Source organism: Lycium barbarum, chromosome 5 (assembly GCF_019175385.1).
Source record: "Lycium barbarum isolate Lr01 chromosome 5, ASM1917538v2, whole genome shotgun sequence".
Taxonomy (NCBI): Eukaryota; Viridiplantae; Streptophyta; class Magnoliopsida; order Solanales; family Solanaceae; genus Lycium; species Lycium barbarum.
This window is the reverse complement of record NC_083341.1, coordinates 3,507,871-3,534,385: the sequence shown is the minus strand read 5'-3', so window position 1 is coordinate 3,534,385 and position 26,515 is coordinate 3,507,871. Positions and strand designations below refer to the sequence as shown.

At 33.5% G+C, this 26,515-nt stretch overlaps 1 protein-coding gene across 3 annotated transcripts; it reads right to left on the bottom strand.

The window, feature by feature from the left end:
* Window positions 1-2,170: 2,170 nt before the first annotated feature.
* LOC132640173 (protein ALP1-like) lies at window positions 2,171-10,142 on the bottom strand. 3 transcript variants are annotated; one of them, XM_060356653.1, is made up of 3 exons: window positions 7,979-8,099; window positions 4,608-4,687; window positions 2,172-3,540 (listed from the first exon to the last, which is right to left on the bottom strand). In XM_060356653.1, exons 2-3 carry the CDS (start codon window positions 4,627-4,629, stop codon window positions 2,495-2,497), a joined length of 1,068 nt encoding a protein of 355 aa, XP_060212636.1. In that variant the 5' UTR covers window positions 4,630-4,687; window positions 7,979-8,099; the 3' UTR covers window positions 2,172-2,494. The 3 variants fall into 3 exon arrangements, with proteins under 3 accessions (XP_060212635.1, XP_060212636.1, XP_060212634.1); XM_060356652.1 differs by lacking the exons at window positions 4,608-4,687; window positions 7,979-8,099 and adding an exon at window positions 9,774-10,142 and having other exon boundaries at window positions 2,171-3,540; XM_060356651.1 differs by lacking the exon at window positions 4,608-4,687 and having other exon boundaries at window positions 2,173-3,540; window positions 7,979-8,506.
* Between the last annotated feature and the right edge of the window lie 16,373 nt (window positions 10,143-26,515).

The window sequence follows — 26,515 nt, the reverse complement described above, 5'->3', positions numbered from 1 at the left end:
TGTATTTGCATTAAGAAATTTACTAAATATGTTTAAAAACATATCAAATCGAGTTACTAACACCTGATGTACATAGCCATCCTAGAATTTAGAATATATATAGTTTAAATCCTGACTTCACATTTGTCAAGACTTAGGCAAAACTAGGCCATATTCTTGGATGTTTATCTCATTTTATTACTCTACTATAATAAATTAATATAATTTAGTATAAACACGGAACATAAATAAAGATTTTAATTTTTTCGTTGGATCGGAAGCACGAGGGAGGGGGTGAGGAGGTGGAGATGGACATGACTTGCTAGTACACACAACATCAATCAGCTTGGAAGTCAAAGATATGTTCACCTTAAAGTCAGTAATATTGTGCAAATCATAGAATAGATATGGTCCTTTTCTTAATTTTTGTTAAGTTAGTTCAATGTTATACTTATGAGGTAAAGATTCTTTGACTTGATATCAAATGTTTAAGGGACTTCAATAGCTGCTCCAAAGAGCGGGGAGTTATAACTACCACTGATTTTATGACAAGACACATCGTATATTTTTCAAGGTTTCTCGATGAACATTCTTACGTGTATAAATATTTATTTGTCAATATATACATGAATCGTGATTTACTTTACAAGCTCAATTACGACACAAAAGAAAGAAAAGTCATATTCGATCATGGATTTTCCTTACTTCCCAGCAGGGCAATTACTATAAATGTCTTTGAAGATTGTGTTTTGGTTCAAAATAAAAAGAGTAGATTTCTTTCTGAATATAAATTTGATGCCTCACCAATGTTTAAAAAAAAAAAAAATACACCAACAAATCATTTTTAGTAAATACAGATGATTCTCTATATAAAATTAATTGATAATCTAAAAGAAAAAGTAATATTCTATAATAGGTCAAAATACACTAATAATATAAACAAAATTTATAATGGTAATGCAGATATATCTTTTCTAGAATGTGATTTAGGGCACATGAGAAAAATATTTTTGGCAAGATAAAGACTTTGAAAATTGGACGAGAAAAGTAGTAGTAGTAGTAATTTCTTAAATGAGTGTTGCAAACTTCAATTTGGTAGCTGTACCAAATACCAATGGAGAAATTAAAGTCTAGAATGTGTTCATAATTCTACAAATATAATACTTTGTTGACCAATTTAAATATACTTAGGCGTTGTGGCGTACGCTGGAAAATTTGACAAACTCTTACATACATATATGTATTTAAACAATGTGAAACTATGTGTACATATTTAAAGTTCAAGTTTTATGCACTGAAAATATAAAAAGATACTTACACAATTAGATAACTTAAAAAGTAGTCATGAGTAATTCTATTTAATAGCATTGATTCGTTACAATAAATTAAATATAGTAAGTAATATGTTCGTTGTAATAAGTTAAATTTCATTGATGATGTAAAAAGTTCATTACACTATCGATATCTATAAATTAAATTCATATATCTTATACTTTTTAAGTTCACATTACTACGTATCCATTTGGCATAGGGGTTGTCAGTTGTGCAAGTTCAACAAACCAAGCATTTAGGAGATAAAAAGGCCAAAAGGAAAAACTTACCCGTTTGGCCATGAGAATCTTTTTCACTTTATTTGAAAATCTGTGTTTAGCCATGAAAATTCCAAATACAACCTGAAGTTATATTTGAAATTTGAAAACACCTAAAATCATGTTTTCACTTTTTTCTCTTTTAATACATTCAAACAACCGAATATTCTTTGCAAAAACTATAATCAAACACAACTTCATCCCCAACTACAACTCCAACTTCAAAATTCCAAATGAAGTAAAAAATATTTGGTTTTCATGGCCAAACGCCTTAGTACAAGAGGGAAAATAAAATCCCAAAAGAAAAAAAAATTAGTAGTCCAAATGTAAGGAAAAAAAAATACTAATAGAAGCCCAAAAGAGGCATAAACTGAAAAGAGGAACATATTTGGATTCACTGATCAAATTTTGTATAGGTAACTTTTCGTATCAAGTATGATATGGTACCTTAACAATAGGGTGAAAACCTGCTATAACCAATAAAATTGTCCTAAATGCTTACACTATCAGTGTATATAACTTAATAGACGCAAACTGAAATAACTTATATCGAACTAAAACAACATAAATTCACACCTTATAATTAGTGTATAAGAAGAAAAAGAATCATCTTCCCCACCTTATTGACTGTGGCAAATGACACACCATTTTAGAAGGACAAAGAAAGGCCAACATATATGTTGAAGTAGTGAGCAAATCTAGTCTTTTCTCCTTTTCAGAGGTCTTATCATGTATCTAGAGAAGATCTATTAACTTGGGCAGTATAACTAAGATAATGAAAATTCACAGTTGTTAACAGTATGTGTCTTTTCATAAGATGGTACTTTTCTCTTGACTTAAAAACTACATGGATCATAAACTGACTAATTCTGCCAGCTTTTGGAACTACAAAGAATTGTTGAGCATATCCTAGGACATGCTAATATTTAAGATGGCAGCTTGTTAGCTAAATAGAGAGCAAGTTTCTCTCTTTGAATTGAAGCAGATTTATCGGTAGCATCGCCAATTTGTTGTCCATAATCAGGATCATGATGATGAGTCAACGGCACTTCATCTTCAACTCCATCGTTTAAATCGATGAGAATATTGTGCAGCAGGCAGCATACGAGAATAATCCTCGGTAACTTTTGCTTATCGGGCCTCCACATTACTCCTTGGATGATCTTCCATTTATCTTTTAACCTTGCCAAAGCCCTCTGTGCCACTTTCCTCGTTGCAAAATGGCGCTTATTGTAATCAGCTTGATGATCAGAAAGTCCGCGTCCTGTATAAGGAGTAAGAAGCCATGGCAAAAGGGGAAAACCCGAGTCACCAACAATGTATTCTCTTAAATCCGTATCATTCGAGAGCTTAAAATTTTGCCCGCCTAGCCTCTTTCCTTCTTCAACGAGCTTGAAAAATCTTGAGCATGTGAGCACCTCGGAATCACTTAGACTTCCGGGCCACCCGGCTAAAATGTCTAGAAATCTCATATCGGGGCCCACAATCGCTTGCAAAATCATACTGTGATTCTTTTCCAAATCAGACCATACTTTACTCGACGGATCCGATGTAGATAGGCAAAACATGATATGCGTGATGTCAACGGCACCACAACAATTGGGAAGGCCTCGGATATTTGCGAATTTGGACTTTATGTCTTTCATGTCTTCTTGACAAGAAGGCCAGTGGATATGGTGAACGCCATTTTTTTCCATGACTTCCACGAATCGCCAAGTTATCTGAGAGACGGTCGACTGGTGTATCCCGAAAGATTCGCCGACAGTTGACAGCGAATCGCCTGAACTCAGCCTTCTCAAAGCAACAGCAACTCGGTCATCTAGAGACAAAAATTTGCCGCTGAGATCAGTTATGTTTGTAGGTCTAACCATCATCTCTTCCTTCACAAGCGAACAAATGTAGTTAAATGTCTTCCTTGAAAGTTTGAACAGAGATTCAAATGAAACCGATTTTCCTTTCTGCACCGAAGTCCCTGAGAAGCAACAAACAAAAAGGTCAAATTTCATGGCCGAAAATTTACTGAGACATTAAGATTAGGCCCTTTTAAGTGATGAATATATCTCATTAGTGAACACAAGAAAAAAATCCATTTTTTCATCAGACCTAGTACTAACTAGAAATGGAACTTGCAAGAAAGAGGTTTTAGTAACAATGACGACAATTCTCTTCAATCATGTTCTATCTATCTTTTGATATCATTTACTCCCTCAGTCTCAATTTATGTGAACTCTTTTCTTTTTAGTCAGTCCCGAAAAGAATGACACCATACAATTTAACTTTAAACTTCCCATTTTACCTTAATGAGATGATTAATAGCCACACAAATATCTCTGACTTATTTTGGACCACAAGTTTTCAAAGTCTTCCTTTCATTCTTAAACTCCGTGCCAGTCAAACACCTCCACATAAATTGGGACAGAAGGAGTATTAAAAGAACAAAAGCTTAGGAGCTATGGATATACATTACCATCATTTCACGAGTACTCGAAATATCCCCAAGCACTTTCGTATCCTTGTATCCAGTCTCGCCCTAGAGCCCGTTTGGCTTAGCTTATAAGTTGCTGAAAACAGCTTATAAGCTGTTTTTAGCTTTTTTGAGTGTTTGGCTGGCCAGCTTATAAGCCATTTTGTGCTTAAAATAAGCCCAAAAAAATAAGTTGGGCTTAGCTTAAAAAAAGCTTTTTTAAGCCCATCCAAACAGGCTCCTAAACACTTTGCATGTTTGCTCAATTACATTCTTCGGCAAATCCACTTAAGCTAGGCTGCAACATTCTTAAACAATGCTTCTTAAACTTGAATTACAATTCGTTAGCCTTAATATCCAATGTCTTCTTTGGAAAATTTCATCCCAATAGCTGAACCAACCAATCTTTATAGAGTTCTAGTCAGTGGGAATGTTTATGAAGAAAAAAAATTGGCAGCTGCCTAGAACGGTAAAAGAATCATTTGGTTCAGCTATTGGGGTGAAATTTCCAAAGAAGACCTAAGGCAAAGAAATGGGAGTTGCCTTTTGTAATTCTATGTCCATCCTTTAGTTACCTGCCTTTTGTCTCTTTTCCATTTCTTCTTCCCTAGTGAACTATGTACTCCCTTCGTCACAAATCCTCACCCATCAACAGCTATCATTGCAGAATCAAAGACCATAAGCACTATTAGAGCTTCTTCAAAACACAGTCTAGCAGAAATATTTCAAGCAAGCATATACGAACACAAAGGAATCTGATTGGAAGCTCATCGTCGAGCTTGTTCAGCTATTACGAAGAGCTAGAGCATAGCATCCATGAGCATGACCTAGCAGTCAATTAAGTGGGTGAAATAACCGGTGACCTAGGTTCAAATTCCGGTGGAAACAAAAATACTAAAATTTCTTTCCATACGCCTAAACCTTCATGACAGAGTTACCTAGTACTTGCATTGGTGGGAGATGGAAGATACTCGATGGGATAGTCGAGGGGTGCACAAGTTGACCCCAACAGAGCCGTTATAAAGAAAAAAAGAGAGAAAAAGGTCAAATTTGCCCTGTACTTGAGAAACTTTTCCCTCCGTTAAAACATTGGGTCTAATCTTACCTTGCTCTAGGAAAAAAAAACTCGTTTTTGTTTTAACTTCTAACAGAGCTCCAACCTGAAGTATAATGGAAGGTTAGTTTTTTCTTTATGACTGAGAAATCCGTCTACACTCTGGAGCCAACCCTTTGGGCTAGCTGCAGCCTTGAAAACGCAGAGGAAGATGGGTCTACCCCTCTATTCTACTCCATTTAAATACTGGACTTGGTTCGCTTGACACAAGGTTTGAACTTGTGCCCTAAGATACGAATCCCTCAACCTTTGCCATTGAGTTAACCCCCGGGGGCTAATGGAGGGTAGTTTTAAACTATAGCAATAGTAGAGGGGCAAATTTGGACCTCTTTCCTAGAAATATTTTGACACATGGAATCTGCCCAGCTCATGCTGGAGCTCCACTAATTGTAATAGTAAATACGAGACGAATTACTAACGTTGAGGGTATAAATGGACTGAAAGTAATGGAGGGTAAATTGAGCATATTTGGATATTATAGGAGCAAATTTAGGCCTTCTCCTCAAAAAAAAAAAAAAAAAAAAAAAAAAAAAAAAGGAGATAGAGCATACAACTGAAGGGCTTAAAACAAGAGAAAGCACGTCTGAAGTACTATTGCTCATGAGAAGATACAAAGATAGAGAGCAGCACAATAATTTAAACATATCACTAAGCATAGCTTCTGCTTCAAAGTTTTGATATAATGAAGCTTACACTTACAGCATTCTGTAGAAGAGATCATTTCCTAATAAAATTAAAACACTATCATTTGATATATCCTACCTTTGCAGAGAACATCTCGAGCACTCTACTCATTTGTAAAGACTAAACCTGCACACTTTGATCTTTACCTAAGCATTGGCACCACACACCACAAGTTGTACTCTTTATATGTTTATCTTCAACTGTTTTCCTTGCAATAGACTAGAATTATGCAATCATCTGTCAGTGCAGTTTGGTGAAGGGAAAAAGCAAAGACTGATTCAATGTTAAGACAGATGCATGTTCCAAGGTAAAGTGACTAGATAAGTCCTATCCGCCAAGCAGCAAAAGGACAATTGGTCACTTAGATAGGTTAAGAAGATCTGAAATATGGGATATTTGGTCAGTTGACCTGTACTTCCCTCGCTTCCTTCAATAGACATGGTTCAGGTGTAACAAGACAAGGGAAGCGACTTCACATATAATGCTTTCCCTCATTTTGATCTTTTTGATATACATTTCCCTTTCATCTTTCAAGAAAACAAGAACTATTTGCATTCTTAGAGCATCTCGTTCTTAGAGCTGCTCATGTGAGTATCGTGCTGCAAACTAAACAATTCTACATTTTGGTATCAGGATATGATGCAGTCTTTTTTTCAAAAGCCCGAATAACCAAATAACAACAGAGAATAAGCTGAGATGTAGAAATTGTATTAGCTCCAACAAACTTTAGGAAAGCTAAACAATTCGAAGGGAATGCAAAGTTATTAAGAGTTTAGTTAATTGTACTAATGGGAAAAGGCCAAAAGTAAACTCAAAAGCAACCATCTATTACCCTATCATGTAAATCCTTACAGCTGATTAATAAATGTCATTACAAAAAATCAAGCTCAAGTAATCAAGTAAACCTGACTTCGATCCTATTTACAAATGATAACTCTAGTTCCTTTGCTTCTTTTTTTTTTTTTTTTTTTTTTTTTTCACTGCTTCAAATTCCTCTCTTTTCTGGCCCGTTAATAGAGTATTCAAAGTGTCACAGATAAATCCAGGGTTCAGAAACCAAAATTTTCAACGCCTCATCTTTTAACCATTCAAAAATATCTCACGCATCCATTCGTACAACGAAAAAAAAAAAAGGGGGGGGGGGGGGGGGGGGGGAGAAGCTCATGCATTTAAGAAATTCTAAGAGAATGCAGAAAATACAAGTCTTTGAAACAAGTATAGCCAACATCCAACACTCTATAGCACACCTAAATGAATATATATAGATATCCTCTTTGAGAGCTTTGAGCTTTTAGATGAAGGATCACACAACGGAGACATGTTGGATTCAAGTTCAGACGCGTACATAGCATATAATCAGTTGATTCAACTTCACGATGTTTCTGAACCCGTAACTTCAACAAATATTTCATTTTGAACCCATAATTTGAAAGAAAGAAAAAATATAATAGGTTCAATTGTAAGAACCTAAAGGTTCAACCCATCAAATTTGAATGTTGTATTTGTCTACGTTCGAGTTCCACTGCCACCACTCATCTAACACATATTTTCACGTGTTTAAGCCAAGAAAATAATCAGGCCCGCACGTAGGACGTGTTGTGGACCTGAAAAATTAAGAGTAATTATCCTTTCCCTGACATAAGACGGTCACACACTCCTCATTTCTTCCTTCTTCTTTCTCAGATAAATGAGAGACTCAAAACTAGCCATATTCATGGTCCAAGGAAATAAAAACCACCACGAATATCGAAAGAGAGCAGAAATCAATTTAACATAACTCGAAGTTACACTCAATGGTATGACCTAGTAGTCAATAGAGTCGTTTGAGTACCGTGAGGTCTCAGCTTCAAATCTCAGCAGAAGCAAAACGCTAAGTCATTTCGTCCATCTGTACAAGTCTTGATGGATAAAGTTACTCAATAACTGTGCCGTTAGGATGTGACAGGTACCTGTGAAATTAGTCTAGGCTGGACCAGACACCACGTGTATCAAAAAATAAAAACTCAAAGTTGACCCAGGCTCAAAACAAACAGAACCACCACAATAAACATAACAAAAATGCAGCACCACACATAAACATGAAGAAAACAACACAAATCAAGAAAGTATAAACATGCACAAGATTCTTGTTTATCTAAAGTTTGTTACCAGAAATTCTTTTGGAGAACTCAACCCACCAATCTGAAGGACAAAGTGGAGATAAAGGAGAATGTAAAGGGGTATATTCGTCAGCATCTTTTTCTACCTTCTTCTTTCTCTTTAATCCCCTTATAGGTCCCATTGAAAAACTCAAACACCCACTTGATTAAAAGTTAAAGATTTCTCTTTATAGACCCAAAAGAAGAGAACTTGAACAAATGGGTATTGGTTAAATGAAGAAATATTAACAGAAAAATGGCTATTTTTGGAAAGTTATATGAAAGAAAAAAAGATGACGCTGATACAGAACAGAGTGTTGGAGAAGAGAAAGAGGAAGGCTTAAAAGGGCTAATTGTTAAATTTTGTTTCTGGTTTTAAAGAAGCATGCAGTAATACATACCTCTCTTTCAATAACAAAGATATTATATGGAAAAACAAAAACAAAAATATATAGTAGTAGTACTTTTTTTTTTTTTTTTTGGAAAATGGTAATTGTATAGTAATAGTACTTTTTTCTTACTTGGTATCCGATATTTATATTAATATTCCGACTAATCTAGATTTATATAAGACCAATTAAAGGGAAAGTCAGTATTTATAACCACTTGTTAAATGTGACATGTCAGGTATAACTTCTATATATATATATTGACAAACACGGTAAATTGTGCAGAAATGAGATTACTTCGGAGTCTATTATAAAGATATATTTGTAATTGCAAAAACTATTACGTAATTTGCAACAATTAGTTCAATTATATTGATAGATTAAAAGTATGTGCATGATAAGTGTTGATTGTAATACGATAAAATATACTAGTAGGTAACTTGTACCGATTAAACTATATGGATAGTGTAAGAGCAAAAAAATTCACTCTATATAAGAATTTAAATTAATAGTGAAACTTTTTATATATCGTTAGTGTATCAAAACTAAACATATTATAGGATATTTGGTTCGTGGACTTGTTAAACAAGAAAAATAATTTAATACGTATAATATTTGTTTATATAGTGAATAACAAGTGGGGGTGGTTGTATAGTAAATAATAATGTGAAAAATGTCATATGATAAGTAATCCGTAGAGATTGTTCTGAAGGGATTGATTATAAAGGGTATTTTGTCTTTAGATAATTTTTATTCGTGTATTTTTAATCGATGTATTTTTATTCTATAATTAATTCTGCCTAAGAAATGGTACATAAATATTCATATAACTCAGCCTTACCGTCTTTTCTCAGCGGATCAGCACACGTTTTAACACCGTACTTTAATCTTAGAACGCTTTCACCTAACTTAACCCCTCATGGTGCAGCATTCTCTTTGCTTCGCGGATTCGCGCCGCGTAGGGTTCCATTTGGGGAAAACGCTCTCTATCAAAGACTTTTTCATATTCAAGACTCGAATCTGAAATCTCTGATTACATGAGCGGCCCCATCCGCTGCACCTGATTGTATTTGTCATATTAGTTATGCAAAGTTTGATTTGCACAACCAAATATTTCGTTAGGTACGAGGACAATTCCATTTCCTCCTTTTTTATATAGGTAAGGTAACATACGAACTTTTAGGCAAAGGATTTCTCGTATGTGACTGAAATTACTTATCAGACATTCTAACTACAGAAATATATAAATTTTACCCAAATAAAATTCCTGCCCCCACACATCAAGTGCTCAAATTCTTAAATTAACCCTTCAAAAAATGTGTTTGCTCACTTCATCCCGATCAAAAAAGAGACACACAACTTAGACATGAACATGAAGCAAACAGCACAAATAAAAAATAATCTAAAGTTTGTTACCAGAAATCCTTTTGGAGAAGTCGACCCACCAATCTGAAGGACAAAGTTGAGATAACGAAGAATGTAAAGGGGTATATTGGTCAACATCTTTCTCTGCCTTCTTCTTTCTCTTTAATCCCCTTATAGGTCCCATTGAAAACTCAAACACCCACTTGATTAAAAGTTAAAGATTTCTCTTTATAGACTTAAAAGAAGAAAACTTGAACAAATGGGTATGGTTAAATGAGGGAATATTAACAGAAAACGGCTATTTTGGCAAGTTATATATATGAAGAAAAAGATTAAGAAGAAGAAGAATGTGACGCTGATGTTAGAGTCGTAAAGAGCACAGTGTTGGAGAAGAGCAATTGGCGACTAAAGTGGCCAATTTGTTTCTGGTTTTCTAAAGAAGCATGCAGTAATCTATTACCTATGTTTTAATTATAAAAAGAACCTATATAAGAAAAAATAAAAAGATGTACTAATGGAACAGTTTAATTTTATATAAACTTATTTTTGTTTGTTACGGGAGAAATGATTATTTGGCCCTTTACAATTTTTTTTTTTTTTAGTTTTATGACCCTTATACAAAAGATCTTTATTTTTACACATAAGAGATTTAAAAAAAACACATAAGAGATTTGAAAAAGTCAATATTTTCTATTCAAATTGTAAGAGGCCAAGAGATCTTATTTCCTCGTTTCTTACTTGGCATTATAATACTTATATTGAAGTCTCGATTACTTCAGATTCGTGTCACTGGGAAACCGCACTTTGTTACTATCTCTGTCCCAATTTATGTGATACACTTTCTTTTTTAGTCTGTCTCAAAAAGAATGATACATTTTCTTATTTGGCAACAATTTAACTTTACACTTTACCTTTCATTCATAATGAAATGATCTATAACCACATAAATATTTTTGGCTTATTTGAGACTACAAGATTCACAAGTCTTCCTTTATTTCTTAAACTGTCTGCCCAGTCAAACTATATCACATAAATTGGGACGGAGGGAGTAGTATTTTTCTGTACTTATAATTCGAGCCATTAACCTCTTGTTAAATGTGACAAATATAACTTCTATATATTGATAAACATTGTAAATCGTGTATAGATGAGATTTCATAAAAGTCAATTATAATGATATATATGAATGTTGCATCTAGTTTAACGTTCATTGCTATTTTATATAATTTGTTCATTTTATATAGAATTTTCTCAATTTATTGGCACGTGCAATGCATGTAAGCCAAAATTAGTTTAAAAAAGACACTGCATATCAAAAAATGAAAATAAAAAAAATAATAATGGTGCAGTTTAACTTTTATACACGCTTTTTTTTTGTTTCTTACTTGGCGTCTGATATTTATATTAGAGTCTCAATTACTTCACATTTATGTCACGAGAAAAAACGCTTTCTAGCTATCAGGTGTACTTATTATTCAAACCCTTAACCTCTTATTAAATGTGACATGTGTAACTTCTATATATTGACAAACATTGTAAATCGTGCAGAGATTGAGATTCCTTAGAAGTCATTCACAAGGATATATATGAATGTTGCATCTATTTTAACGTCAATTGTGATTTGACATAATTCATTATTTTTATCTTGAATTTTCAATTTTGGCACGTGCAATGCACATAGGCTAAAACTAGTTAAAAAACACTACATATGGAAAAATGAAAATAAAAAGATACTAATGGTACAATTTAACTTTTATATACACCTATTTGTTTCTTATTTGACGTCCAATATTTATATTGGAGTCTCGATTAATTCAAATTATGTCACGGGAAAAAACACTTGCTGTCAGGATTTCTGTACTTATAGTTCGAACCCTTAATCTCTTTTTAAATGTGACAGGTAAAATGTCACGACCCAACTAGGCCGCGACGGGTACCCAATACTGCTATACCGAGCACCTCTTATTTCGTATCTTATCCTTATTACTGAGTGGGCCGTGTGAACGGTACCGTTATTTCTTTACTTAACACTATTATTAATAGCATAATTATAAACATATGTTAATAAACTTTTCCAACATATTATACAGCGACGAGGACAAACAAGAGTGCAAAACATCTGACTGTACATATCTGTCTACGAGCCTCTAAACAAAATACATATAATAACAAGGAGGGCCGGGTGCTGCCGTGCCCGAACATGTACACAAAAGTAGTACCAATAAGCTGGAGCTCCGGAACAACTGGAGCACTTTCAATGTACCGCTGGAGGAGCTCCTAGGAATCAAACTCGTCTACCTGCTTACCTGCGCGGCATGAAACGCAGCGTCCACAAGAAGGGACGTCAGTACGAGTAATGTACCGAGTATGTAAGGCATGAAAAGCAGCATAACGAGAACATAAAGTATGAATAATAATATAATGAGTTCATAGAGCATATAGTAGATAAGAGAGTAACCTGTACATATGAGTGCCTTTTAGGACGGATGCCATGCATGCTTATCTTTCCTTTGAAAAAAAACATTTCTTGTCCATATATAGAAAATAGAACATATCATCATGTCATAGCGCCGAATAACGTCGGCTCCCCCACATATGTCCCGCGTCCGGGATGAGTTACGCCAGCTTACCATGTGGCAACGCGTCTATAGCGCAACATATGTCCCTTTCCCCATATCCCCCATATACATATACATATATCATGTCCATGTGTCATATACATATATCATATAAGCAGCATGCATGAGAGCCCAAAGAAAGTCATGTATCTATCGGAGTGACGTAAGGTCGGTAACCTCCGAATATATTATGGAACAATCATCATGACTTTGTCTCACCTTGAAGGAACGATTACCATAAGATGAGACTAGCAACGAATAACAACGTTAAGAGGACATAGAATAAGATCATAACCATGTTTTGAGTTAATCCGAGTTAGTATGAAAAGTTATGGACGTTTGAAGTACAGAACTTTCTACGAACCTTTCAGAAGCCATTTTTGGAAAATCAAGCAATGATCACATCAATTACCTTTCAAACATGAAACCATTCTTATCATAGCCATCATAGAAATATTCTCATCCTCGACATCATCAATATCGTTGTAAAACATATCCATCGTTTTTTTTTTTTTGTGTCATAAAAGCTTACAATACCATAGACTTTTGTTTTGGAAAAAGACGAACATTTTTGGAAAACATTGACGGGTTATCGGAAAGGAATCATGCCTTAAAATCATAAACATCTATCTTTTGAAAACAAGGAGAGTATGGAAACAATTATGAAATCATAACATCGGGATCATGCCTTTGAAAGAAAGGGACGAGCCTTAACATACCTTGTCCGCTTCCCTAGTCAATCCAACTTAACTCTTGGCCTTCCCAAAATCTATAACAATGTTAATGAATACAAGTATTAGCTATGGATATTCAAGGATCTCATCCTAAACTAACACTTTGCCTACCGAAATTTCGGCAGCATTTCCCCTGTAAATACACCATCCCCGAGAATTTAACTCAGCCAAGTTTATCAACAACAAACCGAGAATTCAACTCGGCCAAATTATCAACAACAATACCAATCACCATACTAACAACTTTAACAATTTATCCAAAATACATTCTAGCATTAACAATCCTTGCCACACAATTCATCGGCAATTCATTTATATTCAAGTCAATCACATATAATCAAGCCAATACCAATGATACCACATTCAAGTATTAATCCGAAATCATTCCAACATGATTCAAAAATTCTTCAAATAATTCACATATCATCCCAAGCAACCCAATCGACATACTACTTTCCCCGAGACTTTCCAACTTCAATAAGAACAATAACAACCTAATTCCTTCTTTCAAATTCAATCACAACAACCCAACAATTTACACACTAACAATATTATCTTCCATAAATACAAGAAGACTATTTTCAATTCACACTAATTTCTAAAACAACTCTCCAACCATCACAACCTCACTAGAATCATCCAACTTTCATTATCAACATAACATCCACAACAACAACAACCAAACACTAGATAAAATAATTAAATCATTATTCCTACACACACACATACATGCACGGCCACAACAAGTGTCCATATTTCCATGAATTTCATCCACTTTCACATACTACAACATACATAATTATCCATAACATATAAGAAAAGGATTAAGCCTTATCTTTCTCCTTGATTCTTCACTTGGCTAGAATTTGCAACTTGTATGAATATATATGTTTTTCTTGCTCCAATAACCACTTCACTTTGCTAAGGACCCTTCAATTAGTTGTTTGGCTAGAAGAGAATAATTTTTGATTTAAAATTTTCCAAGGTTCTTGTGGGTTTGATCATGACCGAATGGCCTTTGGTCTTTTTCTCCTTCTCTTTTGTTCTTTAGGTTTCTTGAAATTTCTAGGAATAAGATGAAACTTATGTTGACTTGGTCATCTTTTAATCTTATTCATCAAGCTCCTTTGTGGGCTTAAGACCACTCCATTTGGACGGCCAACATGGCCCAATAACTCAAGCCCACTTTTTTTTTTTTTTTTTTTTGGTTTTGCTCTTCATGATTTTTTTTTTCCAAATTTCAAATTTGCCCTTAGCCTTCCTCCATATTTTCATGAGTCATATTGCGGATTTCCCTTTTTACCCCTAGCCATTCTTGATATTTCCACATCAAAAATTTTATGAACAACTTATGCGCCAAACAAAAATCAAAATTATAGCCTTCTATAATTGACTTTGTAATTGAGATTCCTTAAAAGTCTATTACAAAGGATATATATGAATGTTGCATCTATTTAACATCCATTGCTATTTCACATAACTTATTCTTTTTATATAGAATACTCAATTTCTTGGCACGTGCAACGCACGTAGGCTAATTAAAAAAAAAAAGACACTACATATGGAAAAATGAAAATAAAAAAAAATACTAATGGTGCAATTTAACTTTTATATACACTTGTTTTTTGTTTCTTACTTGGCGTATGATACTTATATTGGAGTCTCGATTGCTTCAGATTTATGTCACAGGAAAAAAAGTCTTCTGTCCAGATCTTTTTTATACTTATACTTTGAACCCTTAACCTCTTATTAAATGCATGTGCAACACACGTAAACTAAAACTAGTTAAAAGGGAAAATGTCAAAAATAACCCACTCCCCTTTTGGTAGGATCTTTTTTATATTTATAGTTTTAACCCTTAACCTTTTATTAAATGCACGTGCAACACACGTAAGCTAAAACTAGTTTAAAAACAAGAAAAAAGGTCAAAAATAACCTACTCTCCTAGTTTATCCAACTCGACCCACCTCCCGTTCCTCTCTTCTCTTCTATGGGTCGACGATGGAAACAACAAGAACCTAACAGAACTTTCTTTCTCTCCTACATTTTTTCAATTTAGACTTACTGGGGGGAAAATGAGTACAACTATGGATGCGGTGAGCCAACTTCTCCACTTCACAGAATCCATTGAGAGGCTTGTATTTAAGTCAAGGTCAAATAAGAGCAGTAAGAACAGGGGTAAACATTCTTGATACCCAAAAAGAATACATTTTCTACATGGATGTTCCTAGTTTATCCAAATCTGAGGGGTATATTTGTTATTTTAGGAGGTGGGTCGGGGCAGGTAAACAGGGGAGTGAGTTATTTTTTGTGAAATTGAGTTATTTGAGTCAATTTGGGAATTTTCGTCATATGAGGGGTATATTTGTTAACTTTCATAACATCAGGAGCATAAGTAGCCCCAACTTGCAACGGAGAACAAGCTTCGCTAATAAAATAAAGCAGAGGGTATTTTTGACCCTTTACCCTAAGAAAAAAGACACTACATATGGAAAAACGAAAATAAAAAGATACTAATGGTGCGGTTTACCTTTTGCATACACTTGCTTTTTTTGTTTCTTGCTTGTCATATGATTATTATACAGGAGGCTCGATTACTTCAGATTTATGTCACAGAAAAAAACGCTTTCTGTCAGATTTTTTAATACTTATAGTTTGAACGCTTAACCTCTTATTAGATGTGACAGGTATAACTTCTATATATTGTCAAACATCTTAAATCGTGCAGATATGAAATCCCTTAAAAGTCAATTACAAGGATATTTATGATATTGCATCAAATTCAACGTCCATTGCTATTTTAGATAATTTATTCTTTTAATATAGAATTCTCAATTTGTTGGCGCGTGCAACGTACGTTGGCTAAAACTAATTTAAAAACGACACTACATCTGAAAAAGACACCACCTTTATCAAAATGAAATAACTCAAAGTTGGCCAAAGTCCAAAATATCCTCTAAGAGTAGAGAGGAAATAACTAAAAGAATACATAATTTATTCTTTTAATATAGAATTCTCAATTTGTTGGCACGTGCAACGCAACCAACACACGAGGAAAATCCAAAACAAACCCAACCCACCACCAAACATAAAGAAAATGCAGCATCAAACATAAATATGAAGCAAACAACACAAATCAAGAAAGTAACATGCATAATCTAAAGTTAGTTACCAGAAAATCTTTTGGAGAAGTCGACTCACCAATCCGAATGACAAAGCGGAAAAAAAGAAGAATGTAAAGGGTTATATTGGTCAACATATTTCTCTGCCTATTGAAAACCTCAAATACCCACTTGATTCAAAAGTTAAAGATTTCTCTTTATAGACCCAAAAGAAAAGAACTTTAGAAAATGGGTAATGTTAAATGAAGGAATATTAACAGAAAATGGCTATTTTTGGAAAGTATATATATGAAGAAAAAGCTGAAGAAGAAGGTTCCGGACTGGTGCACCTATAACGGGAAAATATAGACCCTACTGAATTTGCAAATCATCGCTCGTTAGTCGAGTCAATTCCATTCGTATTTTTTGTCCGAATTAGCGGAAATCAATGGCGAATGGGCGTAAGGATTTGCCTGAAGAATGCTGGGAATTAAGATGGCCAAGAGGTAGGGATATGGGGCATTGGATGAGTAACGAGGACACAATGAACTTGGAATGTTACTTATGTAACTTGTTTTCCCTACTTTCACGAGAAAGTCATTTTCCACATTTTTAAGGAACTTGTTTTCTAAGAGAAAATATTTTTCTAAATAGTTTGACCAACCAAACATGAAAAAATTGGATTAGGTCGGTGGGAGGGGACACGTGTCTTATGGAAGAAGCGACGTCATTTTTTTTAGTCGGCGGACTTAAAAACTAAATACTCTACCGTTAAATTAACAACCCGAGGAAAAATGCTTTCTGTCAGGATTTTTCTATACTTATAGTTTGAACCTTAACTTCTTATTTAATGCGATAGATAACTTCTGTGTATCAAGAAACATCGTAAACTGTGCAGAGATGAGATTCCTTAAAAGTCAATTATAAAGATATATATGAATGTTGCATCTATTTTAACATCCATTGCTATTTTGCATAATTTGTTCTTTTTATATAAAATTTTCAATTTATTAGCACGCGCAACGCACGTAGGCTAAAACTAGTTAAAACAGACACTATGAATGGAAAAATGAAAAAAAAAACTAATGGGCAGTTTAACTTTTATATAATTTTTTTTTTGTTTCTTACTTGATGCCTGATACTTATATTGGAGTGTCCATTACTTCAGATTTATGTCACGAGAAAACGCTTTTCGCCAAAAAATTTCTGTACTTATAGTTTGAACCTTAACCTCTTGTTAAATGTGACACGTATAACTTTTATATATTGACAAACATTTTTTTTTTATAAATACAAGCCATGCGTGGGCCTATTTATTGAATAAGTAGAGTCTTAACAAAACAAATGAAAAAAACAAAGAAAAATGCATCTACTCTAGAAAGGGAAAGTGCAAAAATAAAAAAAACCCTAGTTTAGAAAGCAAAAAGTGTAATATAAGATTCGTCAAATGTGTTCAAATATTCCCATTCCTGGTCATCCGCGTGATGAATTCCTATGTCTGCTTCTAAAGATCTTGAATTGACGTTGTATCGCCTCCGTTTGTGTTTTGTGAGCTCAATCGAGGTGAGTTCTTCTTTATCCTTTCCTTTGATTTTTGTTGTAGATCGAGTGTTGTGGCTTGATGATGGTTGTTTATAGTTCTTGTTGCTGCCATTTTCTTTGATCTCCTCTGGTTGTTGTTGTTGTACGCTATTCCTTGCTTCCATTTGTGTCAAAATTGTGTTCCTCTTCGCCGATTTTTGTGATATTTTCCTTTATTTAACTATTTTCAATCTCGTGTATGGGCATTGTAGCTTATCACTATTGATTAGTCTCTGTCCTTCAATTTCCAGCCGTTGAAAGCAATGATATTTCACATTCCCTCTGTCCATAGCTATATTTGCTAAATAATTTTAATTTTATATCCTTTCCTGAAAATGTGTGTGATCTGCATTTGGAACTTTGACATTATACTTTGAATTTCTTCAATCCACCTCAGCATTTACCATGGTGGTTTCCAAACACCTTGTATCACCCTTTGTAACATTAGAGAGTCGGTTTATATTGACGAACATTGTAAATCGTGTGTAGATGATATTTCTTAAAAGTCAATTACGCGGTATATTATATATGTGTATATATATATATATGCTATTCTATTTTATTTATTTATTTGAGTAACTACACTGTCAACACCTATTTCTACCAACAGTCAAAAGAAATGCATTAGAATCTCGAATCTCTCAATTAAATTTCTTGAAACATATTCATTAGGTCAGGACTATGTTTTTCATTTGAGTAACTGCACTGTAAATGCCTATCTCTACCTTATTTTCTGTATATGTAATTTTCAATTTATTCGCACCTGCAACACACGTAGGTTGAAGCTTGTTTAAAAAAAGGCACTACATATGGGAAAATTAAGCTAAAAAGATACTAATGATGCTGTTTGACTTTTATATACATTTTTTTTCTTACTTAGCGTCTGATACTCATATTGGAGTCTCGATTACTTCAAATTTATGTCGCGAGGAAAAAATAATTTTTTTAGGAATTTTTTTATACTTATAGTTCTAACCCTTAACCTCTTATTAATTGTGACAGATATAACTTCTATATATAGACGAACATCGTAAATCGTGCAGAGGTTAGATTCGTTAAAAGTCAATTACAAGGGTGTATATGAATGTTGCATCTATTTTAACATTCATTGCTACTTTGCATAATTTGTTCTTTTTGTATAGAATTTTCATTTTATTGGCACGTACAACACACGTAGGCTAAAACTGGTTAAAAGAAGATACCACATATGGAAAAATGGAAATAAAAAGATATGTATTAATGGTGCAGTTTAACTTTTATATACCCTTTTTTTTGGTTTATTACTTGGCGTTCCATACTTATATTGGAGTCTCGATTACTTCGGTTTTATGTCATGGGGAAAACACTTTTGTCGGGAGTTTTTATACTTATAGTTCAAACCCTTAACTTCATATTAAATTTAAATCTTTTACTATTTGTCTACATTCTTTCTCACCTGGATTTCTTCAATTTAAATTAGAACTTGCTGAACCCTTTACACCTGCTAGTCAGATAGTTCTTCTTAGCGAAAGTGTACCAGAGAGCTACAACAGTCTTAAAATTCGAAACGAACTATCATCACTTGTAAGGTAATTTTCATAATTATGTCCTTTCTTTTGTGGAGTTAAGCTAAATATAAATTAAGTACTGATGGATATAATTTAATGATTAATGTGTATTTTGTATAGACATTTTGGGAAAAAATGAGTACAGTTGTGGATGCGGTGAGCCAACTTCTCCACATCCCAGAATTCATTGAGAGGCTTGTGTTTCAATAGGGGTGGCAATTTTGGCCCAGACCCAATTGACTCGCCCAACCCGTCCAGATTTTCATGGGTTTGGGCATGACATACAATAATGATGGGCTATGTTTGGGCTAGCCCAACTTAATCCATTTGTCCAAGGTAGCCCGAAGCAATCCATTACTTTAGCCCAAATTGACCCATTCATTATTGAGAAAATAACATAAACTACCTACTTAAGACTCTTTATTACAAAACATAACTATACTTTTTCTTATTTAAAAAACCCAACACTACAAAATATAAGAATCTTCATTTATCATTTTTTAATTATTTTTTATTTTTTTAAAAAAATATTTTTTAAAATTTAATTTTTTATGTTTTATTTTTTTTATTTTTTTTTTATTTTTTAATATTTTTTTTATTTTTTTGCTCAATGCTTAAAAAAATCTTTGAAAATATTTTATATGAAAAATTGAGGATGCATTGTGTCAAAATATGAGTATAGCTTGAAAAAATAAATTTATAATTTGTTTTTAAAAAATATTGATTTTTGATTTGTTTAAAAGTTATGAATATTTTAAAGAATTGAATCAACTTGGGCGGGTTGGGTTACGATCCATTATTTAGCCCATTCTAGCCCAAATAAATTTTGGGCAAGGTTGGACATTAGCCCATCTATCTATTCAGCCCATCTTGATTAGCCTAATTTTAGCCCAAATGACCCATTTGCCACCTTTACGTTTCAGTCAAATGAGAGCAGTGAAAACAGGGGTAGCATTCCGGCGAACGTTCGTGATACCCAAAAAGAGTACATTATCTACATGGATGTTCCTAGTTTATCCAAATCTGAGGGGTATATTTGTTATTTTAGGAGGTGGATCGGGGCGGATAAATAGGGGAGTGAGTTATTCTTTGTGATATCGAGTTATTTGAGTCAATTTGGGAATTTTCGTCATATGAGGGGTATATTTGTTAACTTTCATAAAGGCAGGAGCATAAATAGCCTCAACTTGCAACGGAGGACAAACTTAGCTAATAAAACAAAGTAGAGGATATTTTTGACCCTTTACCCTAAGAAAAAAGACACTACATATGGAAAAATGAAAATAAAAAGATACTAAAGGTGCAGTTTAGCTTTTGTATACACTTGTTTTTTTGTTTCTTGCTTGTCATATGATACTTATATTGGAGTCTCGATTAATTCAGATTTATGTCACAGAAAGAAAAAAAACGCTTTCTGTCAGGATCTTTTTATACTTACATAGTTTAAACCCTTAACCTCTTATTAAATGTGACAGGTATAACTTCTATATATTGTCAAACATCGTAAATTGTGTAAAGATTGAGATTCCTTAAAAGTTAATTACAAGGATATATATGAATGTTGCATCTATATTAACGTCCATTGACATTTTACATAATTTGTTTTTTTAATATAGAATTTTTAATTTATTGACGCGTGCAACACATGTAAGTTAAAACTAGTTTAAAAAGGGCACCACGTCTGAAAAAGACACCACCGTTACCAAAATGAAATAACTCAAAGTTGGCCAAAGTCCAAAATATCCTCTAAGAGTAGAGAGGAAAATCCAAAAGAAACACATGAGCCACCACATCAAACACAACAAAAATGCAGCATTAGACATAAACATGAAGCAAACAACACAAATCAAGAAAGTAACTAGCATTAGACATAATCTAAATGTTGTTACCAGAAATCCTTTCAGAGAAGTCGACCCACCAATCTGAGGGACAAAGTGGAGATAATGAAGAATGTAAAGGGGTATACTTTTTCTGCCTTCTTCTTTCTCTTTAACCCCCTTATGGGTCCCATTGAAAAACTCAAAGACCCACTTGATTAATTCAAAGTCAAAGATTTCTCTCTATAAATCCAAAAGAAAAGAACTTGAGAAAATGGGTGTGGTTAAATGAAGGAATATTAACAGATGGTGCCATTTTTGGAAAGTTGTAGTATATATGAAGAAAAAGATTAAGAAGAAGAGAAGAAGGTAGTAGAGAGCAGAGTGTTGGAGAAGAGAAAGAGGAAGGGGCTTAAAATGGCCAATTATAAAAAATTGTTTCTGGTTCGCTAAAGCATGCTGTAATATATAGTACCTCTATTTTAATTAAAAAGAGACTATATATGGAAGAATAAAAATGACAAGATACTAATGGTGCAGTTTTACTTTATATACACTTATTTTTGTTTATATACACTTATTTTTGTTTCTTACTTAGCGTCCGATACTCATATTGAATTCTTGATTACTTCAGATTTATGTAACAGGAAAATCGCTTTCCTAAAGGGTGGTAAGAAAAGGGGGGGGGGGGGGGGGGGCTGTACTTTTTCTTCCTGTGGTTCAGGAGCTCAGGCCCAAGCGGTAGTAATTTCCTAATTGGAGTTGGCACACGTAGGCCGGACACCAGAGGTTGGTTGGCACATTCGGTAAAGCATTCCGCTAGCTGGCGCATAGCAAGCAAGAAAGCTCAATTATTGCATCTATTTTAACGTCTATTGCTATTTAACATAATTTGTTCTTTTTATATGGAGTAGAATTTTCAATTATTGGCACTTGTAACGCACGTAGGCTAAAACTAGTAAAAAAAAACACTATATATAGAAAAATGAAAATAAAAAAAAACACTAATGGTGCAGTTTAACTTTTATACACTTATTTTTTTCTTATTTGACATCTGATGCTCACAATGGAGTCTCGACTACTTCAAATTTATGTCACAAGGAAAACGCTTTCTGTCAGGATTTTTCTATACTTATAATTCGAACCTTTTGCCTCTTGTTAAATGTGACATATACAACTTCTATATATTGACAAACATCGTAAATCATGCAAAAATGAGATTCCTTAAAAGTTAATTACAAGGATTTATATGAATGTTGCATCTATTTTGACGGCAATTACTATTGTACATAAATTGTCTTTTTTTTTTTTATAGAATTTTCAATTTATTGGCACATGCAACGCACGTAGGCTAAAACTAGTTTAAAAAAAGACAATGCATATGGGAAAATGTAAATAAAAAGATACTGATGGTGCAGTTTGACTTTTATATACAATTTTTTTTTCTTACTTGGCGTCTGATACTTATATTGGAAATCTCTATTACTTTAGATTTATGTCACAGGAAAAACACTTTCTCCCAGAATTTTTCTATAATTATGTTTTGAACCATTAACCTATTGTTAAATGTGACATGTATAACTTCTATACATAGACGAACAACGTAAATCGTGCAGAGGTGAGATTCGTCAAAAGTCAATTACAAGGGCGTAACTTTCATTGCTACTTTACATAATTTGTTCTTTTTGTATAGAATTTTCATTTTATTGGCACGTGCAACGCACGTAGGCTAAAACTAGTTAAAAGAAGATACCACATATGGAAAAATGAAAATAAAAAGATACTAATGGTGCAGTTTAACTTTCATATACACTTTTTTTTGTTTCTTACTTGGAGTTACATACTTATATTGGAGTCTCGAGTACTTCAGATTTATGTCATGGAAAACACTTTTGTCGGGAGTTTTTATACTTATAGTTCGAACCCTAAACTTCTTATCAAATTTAAATCCTGTACTATTTATCTACATTCGAGTTTCGGTGCCTCCACTCAACTAACATATATTTTCACGTGTTTAACCGAAGAAAGTAATCAGGCTCGCACATGAAAGAAGGTATCGTGGACCTGAATATATCATGAAAAGGTACCCTTCCTCACATGACATGAGACGGTCACACACTCCAATACACTCCTCATTTCTTCTTCTTACTCGAAAAAATGACAGATAAAAAAATAGCCATTTTCATTGTCCAAGGAACCCAGAATACGAAAACATAGCATAATCCAATTTAAAATAACTTGAAGTTGTAGCCAAGGGTGCGGCCCAGTGGATTGATAATGGTCTCAGGTTCAAATCACAGCGGAGGTCTGCTAAAGTCTTAATGGAAGAGTTACCCAATAACTGTGTTATTGAGATGTGGCATGTATCTCGTAAAATTAGTCTAAAGGTTAGTCCGGACACCACGGTTATTAAAAAACAATAACTCAAAGCTGAACCAAGTCCAAAATATCCTCTAAGACATGAGGAAAATCCAAAACAAACCCAACCACCACCAAACATAACAAAAATGAAGCATCAAACATAAACATGAAGCAAACAACAAAAATCAAGAAAGTAGCATGCATAATCTAAAGTTTGTTACCAGAAATCCTTTGGGAGAAGTTGACCCACCAATCCAAAGGACAAAGCGGAAAAAACGAAGAATGTAAAGGGATATATTGGTCAACATCTTTCTCTGCCTATTGAAAAACTCAAATACCCACTTGATTCAAAAGTTAAAGATTTCTCTTTATAGACCCAAAAGAAAAGAACTTGAGAAAATGGGTAATGTTAAATGGCTATTTTTGGAAAGTTATATATATGAAGAAAAAGATGAAGAAGAAGGTTCCGGACTGGTGCACCTATAACGGGAAAATATAGACCCTACTGAATTGCAAATCATCGCTCGTTAGTCGAGTCAATCCCATTCGTATTTTTTGTCCGAATTAGCGGAAATCAATGGCAAATGGGCGCAAGGATTTGCCTGAAGAATACTAGGAATTGAGATGGCCAAAAGGTAGGGATACGGGGGGCGTTGGATGAGTGAGCAGGACACAATGAACTTGAAATGTTATTTATGTAACTTGTTTTCCCTACTTCCAGAAGGAAGTCATTTTCCACATTTTTAAGAAACTTGTTTTCCAAGAGAAAATATTTTCTAAATAGTTTGACTAACCAAACATGAAAAAATTGGATTAGGTCGGTGAGAGGGGACATGTGTCTTATGGAAGAAGTGACGTCATTTTTTTTAGTCGGCGGACTTAAAAACTGAATACTCTACCATTAAATTAACAACCCGAGGAAAAATGCTTTCTGTCTGGATTTTTCTATACTTATAGTTTGTTTAACTTCTTATTTAATGTGACAGATAACTTCTGTGTATCAAGAAACATCGTAAACTGTGTAGAGATGAGATTCCTTAAAAGTCAATTAAAAAGATATATGTGAATGTTGCATCTACTTTAACGTTCATTGCTATTTTACATAATTTGTTCTTTTTATATAAAATTTTCAATTTTTATATAAAATTTTCAATTTATTAGCACGCGCAACGCACGTAGGCTAAAACTAGTTAAAACAGACACTACTTATGAAAAAATGAAAAAAAAAAAATACTAATGGGAAATTTAACTTTTATATACACTTGTTTTTGTTTCTTACTTGATGCCTAATACTTATATTGGAGTCTCGATTACTTCAGATTTATGTCACCAGAAAACGCTTTCCACCAGAAGTTTTTGTACTTATAGGTTGAACCATTAACCTCTTGTTAAACATGACATGTATAACTTTAATATATTGACAAACATTGTTTTTTTAAAAATATCAGCCATGCATGGGCCTATTTGTTGAATAAGTAGAGTCTTAACAAAACAAATGAAAGAAACGAAGAAAAATGCATCTACTCTAGAAAGGGAAAGTGCAAAAAATAAAGAAAATCCTAGTTTAGAAAGTAGAAAGTGAGATATGAGATTCGTCAAATGTGTTCTAATCTTCCCATTCCTAGTCATCGGCATGATGACTTCCTATGTCTGCTACTGAAGATCTTGAATTGAAGTTGTATCGCCTCCATTTGTGTTTTGTGAGCTCAATCGAGGTGAGTTCTTCTTTATATTTTCCTTTGGTTTTTGTTGTAGATCGAGTGTTGTAGCTTGATGATGGTTGTTTGTTGTTCTTGTTGTTGCCATTTTCTTTGATCTCCTCTAGTTGTTGTTGTTGTATTCTATTGTGTGCTTTCATTTTTGTGTCAAAATTGTGTTCCTCTTCGGTGATTTTTTTGATTTTTTCCTTTATTTAACTGTTTTCAATCTCGTGTATGGGCATTGTAGCTTATCACTATTGATTAGTCTATGTCCTTCAATTTCTAGCAGTTGAAAGCTATGATATTTCACATTCCCTCTGTCCATAGCTATATTTGCTAAATAATTTGAATTTTATATCCTTCCCTGAAAATGTGTGTGATTTGCATTTGAAACCTTGACATTGTACTTTGTATTTCTTCAATCCACCTCAGAATTTGCCATGGTGGTTTCCAAATACCTTGTATAACCCTCTGTAACATTAGAGAGTTGGTTTATATTGACGAACATTGTTAATCGTGTATAGATGAGATTTCTTAAAAGTCAATTACGCAGTATATATATATATATGCTATTCTTTTTTATTTATTTATTTGAGTAACTACACTGTCAACACCTATTTCTACCAACAGTCAAAAGAAATGCATTAGAATCGCGAATCTCTCAATTAGATTTCTTGAAACATATTCATTAGGTCAGGACTATCTTTTTCATTTGAGTAACTGCATTGTAAATGCCTATCTCTACCTTATTTTCTGTATATGTAATTTTCAATTTATTCGCACCTGCAACGCACGTAGGTTGAAGTTTGTTTAAAAAAAGGCACTACATATGGGAAAATTAAGCTAAAAAGATACTAATGATGCTATTTGACTTTTATATACATTTTTTTTTCTTACTTAGCGTCTGATACTCATATTGGAGTCTGGATTACTTCAAATTTATGTAGCAAGAAAAAAATAATTTTTTTTAGGATTTTTTTTATACTTATAGTTCTAACCCTTAACCTCTTATTAATTGTGATAGATATTACTTCTATATATAGACGAACATCGTAAATCGTGCAGAGGTTAGATTCGTTAAAAGTCAATTACAAGGGTGTATATGAATGTTGCATCTATTTTAACATTCATTGCTACTTTGCATAATTTGTTCTTTTTGTATAGAATTTTCATTTTATTGGCTCGTGCAACGCACGTAGGCTAAAACTGGTTAAAAGAAGATACCACATATGGAAAAATGGAAATAAAAAGATATGTACTAATGGTGCAGTTTAACTTTTATATACACTTTTTTTTTGGTTTAGTACTTGGCGTTCCATACTTATATTGGAGTC